General features: G+C 36.3%; 1 protein-coding gene across 5 annotated transcripts in view; it reads right to left on the minus strand.

The window, feature by feature from the left end:
• FOCAD (focadhesin) overlaps window positions 1-16,607 on the minus strand; it is a 317,972-nt gene that overhangs the window by 62,044 nt on the left and 239,321 nt on the right. For all 5 annotated transcript variants that reach the window (XM_023191713.2, XM_023191709.2, XM_023191710.2 and 2 more), the window contains 4 exons: window positions 13,416-13,460; window positions 8,897-9,005; window positions 6,241-6,357; window positions 3,086-3,324 (listed from right to left, as the gene is read on the minus strand). In XM_023191713.2, the coding sequence (XP_023047481.2) occupies window positions 3,086-3,324; window positions 6,241-6,357; window positions 8,897-9,005; window positions 13,416-13,460 (510 nt within the window). The remainder of the gene's footprint in view (window positions 1-3,085; window positions 3,325-6,240; window positions 6,358-8,896; window positions 9,006-13,415; window positions 13,461-16,607) is intronic.

The following is a 16,607-nucleotide window of genomic DNA, read 5'->3' on the forward strand; positions in this document are numbered from 1 at the left end:
TCCAAATTAATATTTCTAAGAATGCTTAAGTGATTTTCTTCAGAATATTTAACCTATTAAGCTGACCTTATCAATAATCATTCCAAACCTCTTTCTTGCAAAGACTGTCACTTCTGATTTCATGTCTCAATTGTGGAGGTTGTAAATTCTATTCCTTTACTTACATTTTTAAGGGGAGAAAATCCTAGACCTATATGTGTTTGCATTTATACAGCAATTGATGATTTTATAAATGCCTGGGTGTGAAGTATGACTTGCATAGTAAAATAAAACTTAAAAGGTTCTATGGCTGTCCCTTCAGGCCAATTGGTGGGCTTCATCACTGACATTGTAGTAGCGAGAGATTCATACATCTTAACTCTCATATTGCTACTTCAGATCATGCTAAGTGGAATGTAACTCCAGGAATGACAACCAGGCAGAGAGCACTTTTTAAAACATTTTCCCAAACCAAGACTACAGCAGTTTTGCTCAAGGTGAAGGATTTTTTACAATGAAACAAACGCCCACACGCACACCCCTCGCATCGCACACACAGACTTAATAGCTTTAGCTAAATAAATCCTATAAAAGTTGTCCTTTGGAGTAAAATATACTTAAATATCCTAAACAAATACTAAAGAAATCATACTTGTATTTTCTGGCAGTTATGACAGAAGCAAGAAGCTGTGGAACAATATTCAGGAGTCTTCTGAATAAATTCTAGATTGGAACTTAAATTCAAGAGATTTTTCAAAAGCCTTAGCAAAAAATGAAATGATTTTCATAATTCTCTCTCTCTTTTTTTTTTTCAGACAGTCTTGCTTTCTCACCCAGGCTGGAGTGCAGTGGCACAATGTCAGCTCACTGAAACCTCAGCCTCCTGGGCTCAAGCAATTCTCATGCCTCAGCTTCCAGAGTAGCTGGGACTACAGGCATCTGCCACCATGTCTGGCTGGTCTCAAACTCCTGGGCTTACGCGATCTGCCCACCTCGGCCTCCCAAAGTGCTGCAATTACAGATGTGATTCATAATTCTCTTCTACACGGTGATTTCTTAGTCTCTGAAAAACAACATACTGTCCTAATTCTGTTCCCATTAAAGGACCACATTGGGACACATTTGATGTCACTGACTAGTCAAAATCAACAGCTCTCAAAACACTTGCTTTTAGAAAAAAATTTAAACTTCCTCCAAAAATGAAATTATCTGTTAGTACTGTTACTACCTGGTAAAAAAATTTATTAGTATCAAAAGGCAAATATTTGAGATTCCTCAATTCCAACAAATTGGGAAGGTGGGAGCCATGAATAGTTATATTAGTAACGGCATTACTAACACACAGACCCTAAGTAGAAGGAGGACGCTATCAAACACAGGAACATTAGGGCAAAGTTAAAATTTGTAGTTATTCAGTGGGTGCTCAGCTAAGGAAGGAGCTTCCTGATGTCTTTGCCCAGCATTTCCTTCAGGTGTGAATTCAAGTTAGACAGACAGGAGTGGAAGACAACCTAGGAAGCAGGGTCAAGAGTTTTGGGGGAATCATCATAGGTTTCTCCAGGGAGCATGATTAAGTTAACCACAAATACAAGCTTGTCAGCCTAAAAGCAGCAGCATCTCCTCCTAAGTTAGTGAAGAAAGTAGTCAGAGCCAGAATAGGATGAAATGAGTTGCCTCGAATTAAACTGCCACGGCTCATTTTTAGTTGCAAAACATGTTGCTTGAAAAGATACCAAAGAAAGAGCATGAACACAGATGGTGAAGAGACTGTCATTTGTAGCATACTAGCAAAGGGAAAAAAAAATCACTTTCAAGTTTTAAGTCTTTAAAAATACTTTGTGTTCTGTCACACACATAAGATATGTAACAGTCAAATCACATGCAAAGGGCATTTTTATTCATCTCCAGAACAAGATCTATGTTTACTAGTGATGGTGAACAGGACAAAATGAATATTCTGGCCATATTGCACTTATGGCCTCAAAGACTAACAGAATCATCCCAATCATCTGACAGATGTTCCTAAGAGCTGAAAATGATCATCTGAAATATGGTATTCCCCCAAATCAACAGCAATTCACATAAAAGTTTCACATACTCATGTTTGTGAACTTAATGGTCTCAAACTGAAATAAATATAGCATAGTGTCATCTAGTTTATCCACACCAACACCAGTTCTTGCCTTTGGACAGCTAATTTCTGCCAACCAGGAATTTAAAAAGAATCTAATACACAGCAGAATGCCTCTCCCTACTATCATATTTCCAATGTAGGAAAACAGGGATAATTACAAGTCACTGACATCAAAATATTCATGATAAGCAAATATTCATGTTGTATCCCACTACAATCAATGTAGATATATAAAATTCTAAGACTTGCTAGAAAATAAAGAATAAGCAGTATGAACAACAAAACAAAAGTAGACTTATGCACTAAAAAAACCTTTCCGATTTAGTGGAATTTTCCACCTGAGTCTATTCCATTAGCTCCATTCAAGGGTCAAGTTAGCAGTCCAAAAATGAGCAATCAAAGTGAACAAAGCACACAGTATAATATGCACAGATTAAGACTCTTTAAGGATTATAAAAATGTGGCTAGGGCACAGGAAAAAAAAGCAATATTTAAAGCCGGGTACATGTAGTTCTCAGGTGATTCAGTGATTTCCAACACCCCTTAGGCACTAGAGATATGCCAATCCTCTCCTCTCATTTTACAGTGATATCAACAAAAGATTGGCAGTTATTTTCATCCCATATAAACCAGAAAAAAAGAAGCTTTTTACTTGGAGCACCATGAGATTAGACTTTTCTCATGTCCACCACACATAGGTACCTGGGGCTTTCACATAAGCATGAAATGATTTTCAAGTAACCAATCACTTTAATACTAGCAACTCTTAAAATACATGGACACCTCCATGATGGTATTTTAGATAGATAAATTTACTCATAAAGAAGAAGAAAGGATCAACTTGCCCATCTTAGAAAGTTTAGCAAACACATGTTGCTCAGATACAATGTTTACGTATAGGTGTGTATGGGTACAAAACCCTTTGCAAAAAATCACGAAGAAGAAAAGCAGGAATATTTTAATAAACTGTACCTGAGTTTCTCTTCACACAAGCGAGAGAGAAACATCCCTAAAGCAAGGCCCATGTGGATTTGAACGGCTTGAGACTCATCAGCACTTGGTTTCCCAGGTAACCTGGCAGTCAGCATGTTCAGGATTTCCTCAACCTTCTCTTTGCAAGAGATAATGAAAACTGGCACAAGGAGAGACAAAGCCGTGGCGGCAGCAGAACGGGCAATGGCACTAGCTGTGTTTTCACCAGAATAGGACTTCTAGGACATGCCAAAGAAAGAAAACAGGGTTAGCCTTTTATTTACAACGTGAAGGAAGCATACCTATCACAAAAGCACTATAAAACCACACAAACTTCTCTTAGATCCACCCCAGCCGACACCCAAAATAATACATTTTTAAAAAATCCAAACATTTTTGTCTATAATGTTTTCATTATTAATGAAACATTTTGCTACTAAATAATCAATTAATAATATCCTTTTAAATCTGAAAAACCAAATTACAAGTGTTTTCCTTTTAAAGGTTATAATTCCCTCACTATAAGGCTTGAAACAATTTCAGTGTTCCTAAAAGCCCACATGTGTATATATTAAAAAAAAAAAAAAATTGAAGCTATCTGAGCTTGGACAAACCAGCAAGTCACATTACAAATGTCCATAAAGCTAGGAGTTTTCAGGAAAGAAAGGAAAAGGGAAGAAAAGAGTTTAACTTTAGTATGCAGAAACAAGTATAAATGTAGCACAGGGATCTATTGGCACATCTCCCAAAATTTTTTGGTGGGAACACTTCCCAGTAGATGGATTATTTCCTACAGGGGGTTAATTCCTTTTAATTAAAAAGGAAGTTGAAATCCTAAAAGCCTTTGGTTACAAAGCAATAACCAGCTATTCAAAATGAAATGGAGAGCTCTATATGCCCCTTCCTACATGTAATTATGGGAAAAGAAATGAATAACAGCCTTAATAAAATGACAGAGCAGCTGAATATGAACAGCTTCTATAAGAATCCCATGTTAGAGAGCTCTACCAGACATTATATATATTTATAAATATGTCTCAAGTGGGAAAGAAAGCCTGTTTATCATTCCTCACTATTATCCAATTTAAAATTTCAGACACACCATAAGGATGGTGTTGTCCCTTGCAGTCAAAGCACATTAAAATGTGTTTTTAATTCTAGGCCCATTTGCTCTCTAAGCTTTGGTACTTTAAGGATAAAAATCAAACATACTAAGTTACACTTTAAATTAATATAGCACTATTTTAATGATAATGTTACTCAAAACGACCCAGACGGTAGCACACAGGAAATAAAGTGACTTTTAAAACACGGCTTTGAAAAGTATGGTAATGCAAAATCTCACAAAGGTAAGAGGCAATCAGAGCTGACCAGTAAAGAGATTATTTTTATTGGTTTGCAAGAACTAAGCAGCATATGAGAAATTTCATACAGTGCCCTGCTCTGGTGAATATCTGAACTAGATAGTTATTACAAAGACCTCCACACAAGCATCTAAAGTTTTCATTCATCATTAAAGAAATAAGAACACTTCTGATGGAAAGTAAATCATCATACAGCAATTAACTTTTTGAGCAAAATTTACCTTCTAATTTAATTCTACATCATCTCATAAGTCATTTTTTTTTTTAACCTTGACTATCGTTAAAAATCTAGCTCTAAACCCAAAGCGCCTGATAAATACATACCCGATCTTCCCAAGGGCAGGAGGACAGAGGCACACACAATATACAGAGAAGACCTTCGGCATTGAGGTTTTAGGCTAAATTCATGATCTTAGCAACAGTTCAGAATTTGCATTGTATTTTTATTAAAATCAACTATAATCCTCTGCCACTCAGCTGATTGTCCCATGATCATTATAATTCCCTAGGCAATGGATAGTAATAGGGTAGGACCAAAATAGTTCTACACAGATACAGAAATAAAGCATGTACTACGACCAATAAAAGGAAAAGGAAACCTAAACAAAAAAGTGTTTTCTCATTTTGCTTCAAATCTTAGAATGCAAGCATGAAGACAGAGGATGGGTAACAGGTGGCCTTTTTTTTTTTTTTTTTTAATGATCAACAACATTACTTTGTATTTACAGAGTATTTACAGTTTGCAAAACATTTTTACATAAAATATATTATTTGATCTTCACAGTCTTTTTAGACAGTTGGCAAAGCATTAATTTTTACTTTCATTTTGCAGATAAGAAAAATAAGAAATGATGAAGTCAGTGTCAACAGTCACAAAAACAAGAAGGGGGGAGCAAGGGCTACTACAATTACTGCACATGATATTGTTCAATTCCTTCATTTTCTAAATAAGGACAAAAAGACTTAAAGAGGTTGAGTGAATTGCCCAAGGTCACACAACCTGAAATGAAAAAAAAAACTATGGCTAGAAACTTGGAGTCCCCACATTTCAGATACCGTTTATTCTACTGCAACTGTAGCTCTCAACCCTGACTACACATTAGAATAACTGAGAGCGCTCTCAAAATGCTGATGCCCAGAGTTTATCCATGAGCAATTAAATCAGCAGTGAGGACTATACATCAGTATTTCTTTTTATATGTGTGTATATATATATATTTCACATGTTATATATGCATATGTACACACATATATAATATTAATATTTAGACATTTCTTATAATTTATATATAATATTTCCATATTTTATATATATAATATTTCTTGTGTGTGTGTGTGTGTATTTAAAGTTCCCCAGGTGATTCTAACAAATAGCCAGGGATGAGAATCATTACACTATATAATGGATTTCTTTTTTTTTTTGAGATGGAGTTTTTCTCTTGTTGCCTAGGCTGCAATGCAATGGTGCAATCTTGGCTCACCACAACCTCTGCCTCCTGGGTTCAAGTGATTCTCTTGCCTCAGCCTCCCAAGTAGCTGGGATTATAGGCATGCGCCACCACGCCCAGCTAATTTTGTATTTTTAGTAGAGACAGGATTTCTCCATGTTAATCAGGCTGGTCTCGAACTCCCAAACTCAGGTGATCCACCCGCCTCGGACTCCCAAAGTGCTGGGATTACAGGCATGAGCTACCGCGCCTGGCCTTTTATATAATGGATTTCATGTGACCAACTGATGTCCTAAGAGTCAACCCTTGAGTATTCTGATCATGTTTTATTTCTTGCACTTACATAATAAAACCAGGAGAGAAGCTGCCCTCTGGGTTGGTAATGGCTATCCACAATGACCAAGAGTGTATCAAGTACCATGGAAATCCACTCTTTCATTGAAAGGAAATTAGGTTGAACCTGCAGATGAATTAAAAACATGAAACGATTATGGAAAAAAGAAAACAAATCTAAAGATTATTTCTAAATCCAGGGTGCAACTCCCTTCTATATTAAACAATAAAGTGTTATCATCAAAATGTAAACTTCATCTGCTTGGACTAGGAGCATGCACGTATGAGGTGTACAGGTAGTTGACAAATACACATTTTACCCTCACCTGTGCCCCAAAAGAAATAAGATTTACCTTTTATGAACAAGTTAGCAGAAGAGGATAGATGCTGCAAAACAGAACTATCCAAGAGCCCTTCAGAGCTCTCCTGTGTTGAGTGAATCATAGTGAAGATAATATGGAGGTTAAAAGGACAGATGTGCAAAAAACACAATTCAAAATTTCTCATTTCTATGACTTCTTATTTGACAAAGGAGGCAATAAACAGCCCACAAAAATTTGATCAACATCTCTAGCATTTCTGGTGACTATTAACATTTAGTTGTCATTTCAAGCATCTTGACAACATTCACCCAACTCACTGAAAGATTAGGTAGAAAACATGAATCATCTTCAGTTTGAAAAAGAAGAGGAAAGAGAACACAAAACCAAAACAACAAAGCCCCACTCATTAAAAATAAAACTTGGTTATTAAAGTCACTCACGACCATGGATGTCAAAAGCATTCATTAACTCACATGGTAACTGGAATTACTGTAATTCCTTGAATCAAACAAGGCTGTCACATCTTCAAATCTTTTGTTGGTGGTCATATGCAGGTTTGAATAATGTTTGAAAGTTTCAACTTTAATCAAATAATGAGGTCTTGAATTTGCATTGAGTAATAGCTAAAGGCAAGGTCATCATGAATAAAAGCAAAGCCCCATCTTTGGACTGTGTGGTTTCTCAATGTGTGTTGAGTGTGTTGGTGTGGAGGAGAAAGTGAGAAAGGCTGGAACTCAAACTCTGAGCTAGACCCCTTTATTATTGGGGAAAATACTGTATAACTGGTAGTTTGACAAAAATAACACCAAAGTGAAGGGATCATAGAAAGGGGCATTGACTTTTTAGGTTGTAGATCCATGCAGCATGTTGCCTCTGCTAAAATATTCCATGGCTCTCTGAAAGACATGAAACATTTCCTCTCTATAAAATTTCCATCTTTCTTATTAGTAAGATTGTAAGTTTAAAATTAAATTTTCATAGGGTAATTAACTAATACCATTCATGCAATAATGCCTTGGCCTCTTTCCCTTCCCTACATGTAATATATATCCATGGCTTTTGCCACACAGCACCAATTCTCTGTTTACTGGTAGTAGCACCCTTTGCAGAGTTCCGTCTTCCCCACTATTTGAAGGTTAAATGCTCAATCAAGCTAGCTGTCCTACACTATCCAAGGGGTAGACCTAGGACCCAAGGGACTCTGAATTTTAAGTAAGTGATACAAGGACAATAAATGACTGAAGTTGTTCTCGCCCACTGGAGGTGGTCTGCTTAGATGTTTCGTTAGTACCTGTTGCCTGGACTCCCCAACTTGCCTTGGTTCTTGTTTTTCCCAAAACTCAGTTTTTAAGCTTTGCCTTCAATTCCATGGGCTTCTAGATTCCATATACTTCCTGTTCTTTTTTTGTTTAAATGAGTCATCAGAGTTGGTTGTTTTTAGTGTACCACCAAAAAAACCCACAACAAAAATAGAATACAGATAGCCCATAAGATACTCCTTGAGGACAGAGAGAGACTGAATAGTTTTGAATGGTTATTATTAATGAGAGCTTAGTATCTATGAGCTATTGTGCTTCACATATATTAATTCATTTAATCCTTCCAATAATCCTTTCTGGTGAGTATTGTTATCCCTCCATTTTACAGATGGGGAAATAGGTTCTGAAAGAGGAAATTGCTACAAATAGGCCATAGAGGTAGTAAGTGGAGGTAAGAGGATCTAAATATAGGACTTTCCTATTCCAAAGCCTATATTTTTTAACAACTCAGTTATGTCATCTCTATATGATGATGGCAACCAGATAATGAGACTTAAAACAAGAATAAATTCATGACTTTTTATTTAGACAGATATGAATTATCCAAGAAAGTACACTGGAAATGAACAGTGGCCAGCTCACCACATGTTTAATTAAGAAATAACTGCCTTGCAAAAATGAATAGGCACTTTGTCATTGACATCTACAATTAAAATGCAAAGTACATTTTTTTCACTCAATAAACACTGCTTATTTATCATTTTGACAGCATTATTCACTTTCAGTAAGCCTAGTTAACCTTGTAAGATTGGTTACCACTGATGTAATCACAAAAAGATAACCCCTACGGCATAACATTGGCACCTTCAAATAGATATGACCACTTAACTGTGATGGAGAAAGGAAAACAGAAAAGCAGCAAAGTTAGGAAGACACTAAGGCTCACAGTATAAAGGCCCATCAAGTACTATAACTTGGTGCCATAATCACAGAATCTAACCTTGTAAGCCCATGGCCAGGCTACTTAAAGCCAGGCTTAAAAAGAGATAACCAAAGCCCAATTGTTTAAATTACCCCAACTAACCTCCAGGAGCCCGTCAGAGTCTGAGGAGAGGCTGGTTTCATGTCTAGACACGACGACAGCAAGGCTGCTTAAAGCTAACAGCGCATTGCCTTTCACTACCGGACTCTCCCTGTTCAAAAGGAAAAAAAATTCAACAGAGAACTTTGGTATTAACCAGGAGAACAGAAAGAGCTAATACAGGAGGGAAGATGAAGTCAAAAAGCAACTTGTATTCCTTCACAGAGTCTTGCAAATGCAGGTCTGTTTGTTCCCTGAGGCCAACAGTTTCTTTCCTTCCTTCTGACTCTAGAGCTGATTCTGAACTCTTATCAATGTAGTATGGGTCATTATGCCTTTTTATAACTTAAAAATCCAAGCTTAGTAAGTTGTTTCTTCCTAAATTTTTATTTCATCATTTAACATTACATTTCCTAGGCTCTCTTCTGTGTCATTTTTGGGCTATTTAAAATTATTGATTTGTTCTAAAAACATAACTAAGACAGTTATGTCAATAAGCCCAGCTGAATAGAATGGTCTTTGGCTTTTCTGAAGCACTGGTACGTTGAACTGGCTTCTAGCAAACCACTTCAGACTGCACACCTTACAATTTGACACATGGCAGCTTTTCTCACTCATTATAATCCTCTCTTTCTCTCTCTTAATATGGCAAAGCTATCAACCTGAAAGTCAGTTTGAAATATAATTTGGAGACCCCAGATAAAATGCAAAGGAAAAAGGGCTGTTTTTAGACTATTTGGTCTGAAAGTTGCCTTTTTATATCAACCAAATGGTAGCCTTCTAATATTAGCAATAAACTCTTATGTTTGACTTCGGAATTTAACATAAAAACCTGAACCTTTTTAATATACTTACCATTTGAAAATGTACATTTAATATTATTCCATAATTAGCTGATCCTATAAAGTCCCCTATGGGACACCAATGAGATGCTCTAGGTTTGCCAATTCTGTTATAACAGAACTCCAGCAATAAGAGCACCCATACCATCAGATCGTTCAGTTCTCAGTCCTATGATGTGGTTTCCCATAAATACAGACAATGTTCCCTAAAATTCGGACTTGAAACTTGAATCTGAATTCAGTGCATGATCCAAGAACCACTTCCTGCTTACCTCAGGGCAGGACTACAACAGATGTAAGGGATAAGGAAGATTTTCAACTCTGCTCCCTTAATGAGCCTAGTACCTCCAGTCTCAAGCCATAGCCTCAATTGAACACTGAGTCAGTGTGTATTAAACTGTTGGCACACACATGTTTTCTTGCATTTCTGCTTCCATTTGGTAAGAATGGGACTCAGGACTTGCCATTAACAAATCCTTCATCTACCTATTCACTCATCCCTCCTTCCCCCTCTCAGTCCCACTTTAGAGTGTGTAAGCTCTGTGAAGGCTTGAAGTCTTATCATTTTGTTCACTCCCCTCCACCTCAATTTATTCCTCTATGAGGCCTGTCAAAAGTTAGTAAGACATCAACATTTATAATGGGGAGGGTTGGAGGAGAAAATGGGAAGGAAGCCTTGAGGTCTAAGCAGATTGCTCCAAGCTGGGTTTTGCTAGAGTACTGCAAAGAGAATTACTGAGCACTCATATAGCTAATAAGAAAACACAAGGAAACAAGGTGGGATTTGGTCACTCCTAGGTGCCCTAGTCATAAAATCATTTAACAAAAACAAAATTAAATATTTTATTTCTAATAGTATCTCTTTCTTTTAACAGAATATCCTGAGGCCTTTCCTACTGCAAAATGGTCATGAATCCCTAAAGCTGAGTTTTAAAAATAGTTTTAAATTCTGAGTGATCTGAGAATTAGAGTCCCAGTTTTATTATCCTGCAGAAAACATGAGGTCACTGAATCTGGGTATCAAATGTCATAAAACAAATATATTAGACAACATAACATAAAAAGTTATTTTTAACCCCAAAATTCTGAAAGAGAAATTAGCCTCAGTTTTAAAACAGTACCAAAAACTATTTTATTTCAAATCCTTCACTAGTCTTGACATACCTGAGCATGTATTGTTCTTAAGTAATGGAGAAAAATTTATTTAAAACCACTAGTAATAAGATCTTTGGTTGCAGAATGAACGGATATTTGGACAATAATCTTTGAATTAAAAACCTAGTCCACTCTACACAGTGCAGCCCTAGGCCAAGTTACACATTTCCCAAAGGTACAATGACTAACTTTTCGCATTCCCTTCATGCCTGCCACAGTGACTTATGGATAGAAGGTACTCAATACATACTTAGTGAAATGAATTCAAGGAGGAGCTGGAAAGGTGGGAATCTACAACTGGTTCAGTAAAAACTCATTACCTTGTTGCTCAAATAACTATCCCCTAACAGTCAAATGGCAGCAACTAATTTGCATAATAACATGTCAGCATCCATACAGCATTTATCTAGGCAACACCATTGACATTTTAATTAAATTGTCCTTTAAAACAAAATGATGTTATTAATCTAATTAAAAAGCACAAGAAGGATGAGTTACACTGATGCTTTCTTACGGACAAAATATTACATTACATATTAGTAAAGTGACTCAATACTTTAGGGATTTTTATCTTCAGGTTTAAATCTGTTTAATAAATAATAATGGAAATAAATTTACATCAATCATCAGGTTTTATACGTGTTCTGATTCTCCCTTACCCCATCCCTGAAGCTTTAAAAATGTTATTAAATGAACAAACCAGGATCTTTCCATGATTGGTATTTTACTTTTTGCATTTAACTTCTAGCTCTGAACAAAACAAGCCCTATCCTGACCCAAATCAGCCTGTGGCAGCCGTAGCTAAGGATAGGGAAGCTAAGCTGGCAGTGGGCAGTGGTGAAGACCTCACAGGGTTGGAGGAAGCCAGTGGGAAGAAGATGACTGGGTGACAGAATGATTTTTTCCCCCTGCTCTATCACTAATCTCTCAGCCTCCAGACCTAAAGTATCTCTTATTCACTGGCTGCCATTCCTAGTATTGTCAAGATTGCTTTATTAAAATAAGGTCTATAAGATACTTTGTAAGTTTTGATGAGAAGGTATTGCCATGAGAATATGAATTATTTTTACTCATGTGAACACACTTTCTTTAGGTACTAGTCAAGAAGTGATGCTTTATGAATCTGAAGATCACAATCACCCTGGAACACAATTTTAGAATGGAAAATTGCAATAGCTACTAGACAGGAGAAATTATAATGTGCTTTAGGAGAAAGTTGGTAGTTTCTTCTGCATTCAAGCTTTTTGCTGCAAAGGTCAAAGCACTGCTTTTAATAGGATATACGTAGACTACCTAAGAGAACAAACTATGACAGGTAAAGGTCAAAGACAGCCTGCGTTCTCATCCCAGCATCCCCTCCCCCTCTGATATACAACTGTGCCCTCTCCCACTGTGTCTGCAATTCACCAAACTGGAAAAAAAAGACATAAATGAGTCTCTATCTAAGCTCTCTGTACTTCAGTTTTCATTTTATCAACAGGTATTTCCCAGTGACTTCCACAGGACTGAGTCGGGGAGGATTATCACTTCTATTTATCTTTATCCAGAAGACATGAGACTGAATAGTGATAATCTGCTGAGATCAGACTTCATAGTTAAGTGTCTGTTTAAGAAATTACTGATAGAAAGCTAACTCTAAGGTAGATCATTTTTTGTTTTGTTTTTAAGGCAAAATCTATTTAGCTACAGAAGGATTTGTGACATGAAAAGGATAAACTATACTACAATTAAAAATTTCTAGATGATATGGACTTTCAATATACATGAAATTCTCTAGGTCAAAGGTATATCTATGTTAGCCGAAGGCGAAAAAGACAGGAGTCAAACAGAAATGGCAGCAGTTAAAGGAGATGGTGGAAGGGAGGAGTGTAACTGGCATGTAACTTACTGCCAGGAACAACTAGTCAACTTATTAGTTAACAAAGGAACCGGAATAGATTGTTCAAGCAAGTTCTGGGTATTTTTTAGTGAGAGCTGGCTTAAGGTAAATAAAAACCATCAAGGCAGTGACAATCAAGTAATTTTTGTTAAGACACCATAAGCATATGACTAAAACTGCTTTTTTAATGGGCCTTGGCATTAGTTTTTAGCATTTAAAAATTCAATTTTTAGATATGCTGAACCCAATAACACCAATGGAACAAAAGGAAGTACTACCAACATAACTCATATTAGCAAGTATTTTTTTTTTTTTTTGATCCCCTTGAACTAAATTACAATCCTTTAAGTCTACGCCAAAGCACATGTCATCTGTTAGGTATATAGCAGGGGCTCAACTTCAGTGACTCCTGATGTAAAAGTTATATGTTAGTACCAATCCCTCTGTATTTTCACAAAAAGACATGTTGTAAGAATTCACCTACTATAAGAAAGGGTAACGATTAATTTTTTTGAAAAAAATTGAAGAGTACTTTAAAATCCTTAAAGTTATGACATGCCCTAAAAGGAGAAAATGTATGTACCATGTACCTGCCAGGAAAAAGTATTTATAAAAAATGTTTGATAAAAGACTAAACGGATCTTACTTTGCAGCTGCCTTGGTGATCTCATCAGTCAGCATGTCTCTAACCCTGCAATAAAGATGGAAAATAAATAAGAGTTTATGGTAGAACAAGAAATCATTCCTTTCTCTTTTTCATCAATTAATAAGAACATCCAGCAATGGCTCCAGATCTTAAAACTATATTAGAATTTCAGTGTAAGGTGGAAGAACTGTAATAAGGGCTCTGCTTCAAAGACAGCTTCATTTTTCTGTTCATGAGGTCACCGAGTCGAGGCAAGGAGGAGGTGAATGTGTAACTGAGAGGGGATATACGACAGCACTGTAACAGTATTATCTCAGATGGAGTGGTGCGTATACAAGTGTCCATTATATTGGTCTCTACAATGAACTGAATGTTTGCATACCCCACCAAATTCACATGTTGAAATCCTAATCCCCAATGTGGTGGCATTTTGAAGCCCAAATGGACTAAGACAGCCTCTCTTTTTTACCTGAGAGCTCACCAAAACATCAATTTACAATTTCCAAATTGTACATATGAAATAGTTGCTATGTGTTTATAGAAAATGCAATTTCAAACTTTGGTTATATAGTCACGGGAAAGCCAAAAGAAAATAATTATGCTTGTGGGTTAGAAAGAAGGTATGTACAATTCAAATATTTACAGAACCTAATTTTTTAATTCAACATAGAATTTTCACGATAAAGTAAAAAACAACCACTTGTCAAATTTACTTTTTTAAAAGGATTGTTTTCAATATAAACATTGAATTTTATAAATTAAAGGTTTCATAAATATTATTAAAGTTATTGCATTTAAATATAAATTATATTGACATTCATAAATATTTACATTTGATATATAATAAAATCTTAGCTATTCAGTACTCTGAGAATGAGTCACTCTTAAGAGGCAAGTTTTTCAGACAGGTGCAATACCTCCTATAGATCTCAATCTTTTATTTTTCAAAAGCATTTGACTGTAAATTTCTCTAAAATGTACTGTCTAGTTTCTGTGTTCCTAAATGGAATATAGTCCATTCAACGTAGTATTTCACTGGTCAATGTGGGATATTTACAAATGATGACCTATGTATACTTACATTTAAGGTCAAACCTTCCACTTGTGCACTAAAGCTACTTCTCTACTCCCTCCTCTCTGCTGCATCACACATTTTTCCATCTCTACTTGTATTATTCCCCTTAGCATGTGAACCTACTGTAGTATCCACCCTCTAAAAGAAGAAAGAACAAGCCCACCAGCTATTGCCCCATTTCTTAGTCTGTTATACATCAAAACTCCTGTAAAAGATTATCTAAACTTGATGATCCTAGTTATCTCCTTCCACTCTCTCTAGATCCTGGCTTTTGTCTCAATAACTCTTACCAAAACAGCTCCCGTCATGCTCACCAATTATTTTCAAGAGACTGAATCTAATGCTCAATTCTTGGTCCCTATCTTCTGCAGCCTAACAGCAGCATTTGACACAGTTGGTTGTTCCTGTCTTAGAATGCCTTCTTTCCTTGGCTTTTAAGATTTTACTCTCTTTTGTTTTTTTTCTACATCACTGATAACTAATTTTCCATCTGCTTTATTGGTTCCCTCTTCATCTTCCCCACCTTTAAATATAGAATCAGGGCTCAATCTTTTGAAATCTTCTCTTTCTGTATTCACTCCCTAAGTGACCTTACCCAGCATCATGATTTTAAATGTCATCAATATGCTGATGTTTTCTAAATTCACCTCTCTAGCCTTGAGCTCTCCCTGGAACTACAGACTAGTCAACAACCTGCTTGCTATCTCTAATTGGAGGCTAATGAGGCATCTCAGGCCTAAGTCCAAAATCTGATTCCTACTCTACGCAGCCCTGCTTTTCTCTAGTCTTCCTTGTCTTAAATGGAAATGCCATACTTTTTTTTAGAGTTAAAATCTTGGGGTATCTTTGATTGATCCCTTTCTTTCACATCCTTTATTTCAAGTATTAGCATTTATATCATATGGTATCTGCTTAAAATGATTCAAAATCAATTTACTTTTCCACAATAACATCGTAGTCTAAAACACTATTATCTCTTGCCTAAATTATTGCAACAGACGCCTAACCATGCCCCGCAGGGTGTATTTTCAACGTAACAGCTAGAGTGGTCCTTTTAAACCATGAGTCAAATTCTATGATTAAGATCTGCCAATGTTTCTCCATCTCACTCACAAAGTCCTCTTTGTGCTGACAAAGACTCTCCACCCTGCAATCTCCCGAACTTCTCTACTCTTACGTCTACTACTTCCATCCTTGCTCTCTCCATGCCACACAGGCTTTGCCAGGTACACTCCCAGGGCCTATGATGAATTCACTGTTTCCTCTTCCTAGAATGCTCTTCCGCATATAGCTTGGCTCACTCCACCACTTCTTTCAGGTCTCATTCAAATGTCACATTATTAAAAAGACTCTGAACACCCTACAGAAAATGGTAATGCCACCCCCCAACTTCCCTCAAGCCTCATTCACTCTCTATTCCCTTTATCATACTTTATTTTTCTTCCACGAATCAACTTCTATCATATTCCATTTATTTATTTGCTTATTATGGGTTTCCATCTACTTAAGTATAAGCTTTGGAAGGACAAAGAAGGGGCTTTATTCACTACTGTTCCTCTGTGCTTAGAACAGTGCCTGGCACATGACAGACACTCAATAAATACTTTTTGAAATAATAAATCAAGTGACGACTTTACTTAGATTTGGGATTGTGTTCCAATTAAGTGAGGATGATGAAGAGCTCGCTTCAAGGTAGCTTATTAGTCACTGCAGGTTTAACTAAATCTTTCTTCTTCTTTTTTTTTTTTTTTTAATAAAGACAGGGTTTTGCCATGTTGCCCAAGTTGGCCTTGAATTCCTGGGTTCAAATGATCCACCTGCCTTGGCCTTCCAAAATGCTGGGACTACAGGTGTAAACCACCACACCCAGCCTATATCATTCTTAAGAAACTTCTAGGGACCTGTCTCCTTTATACCCATATATACACAGCCCATGAGTTTCACCAGCAATATGTATCGATAGGTCTTTCTATATATTTTAAAGAACTTAGCAAATATACTACTTCACCAATTATCACTTTCAGATGATTAAATTAAAAATAAATGCAAAAGGTATAAGCAAATAGGATGCAAAACTCTCTAACCCTAAATCCAATAATCATAATGTTTAAACTTCA

Source organism: Piliocolobus tephrosceles, chromosome 14 (assembly GCF_002776525.5).
Source record: "Piliocolobus tephrosceles isolate RC106 chromosome 14, ASM277652v3, whole genome shotgun sequence".
NCBI classification, from domain to species: Eukaryota; Metazoa; Chordata; class Mammalia; order Primates; family Cercopithecidae; genus Piliocolobus; species Piliocolobus tephrosceles.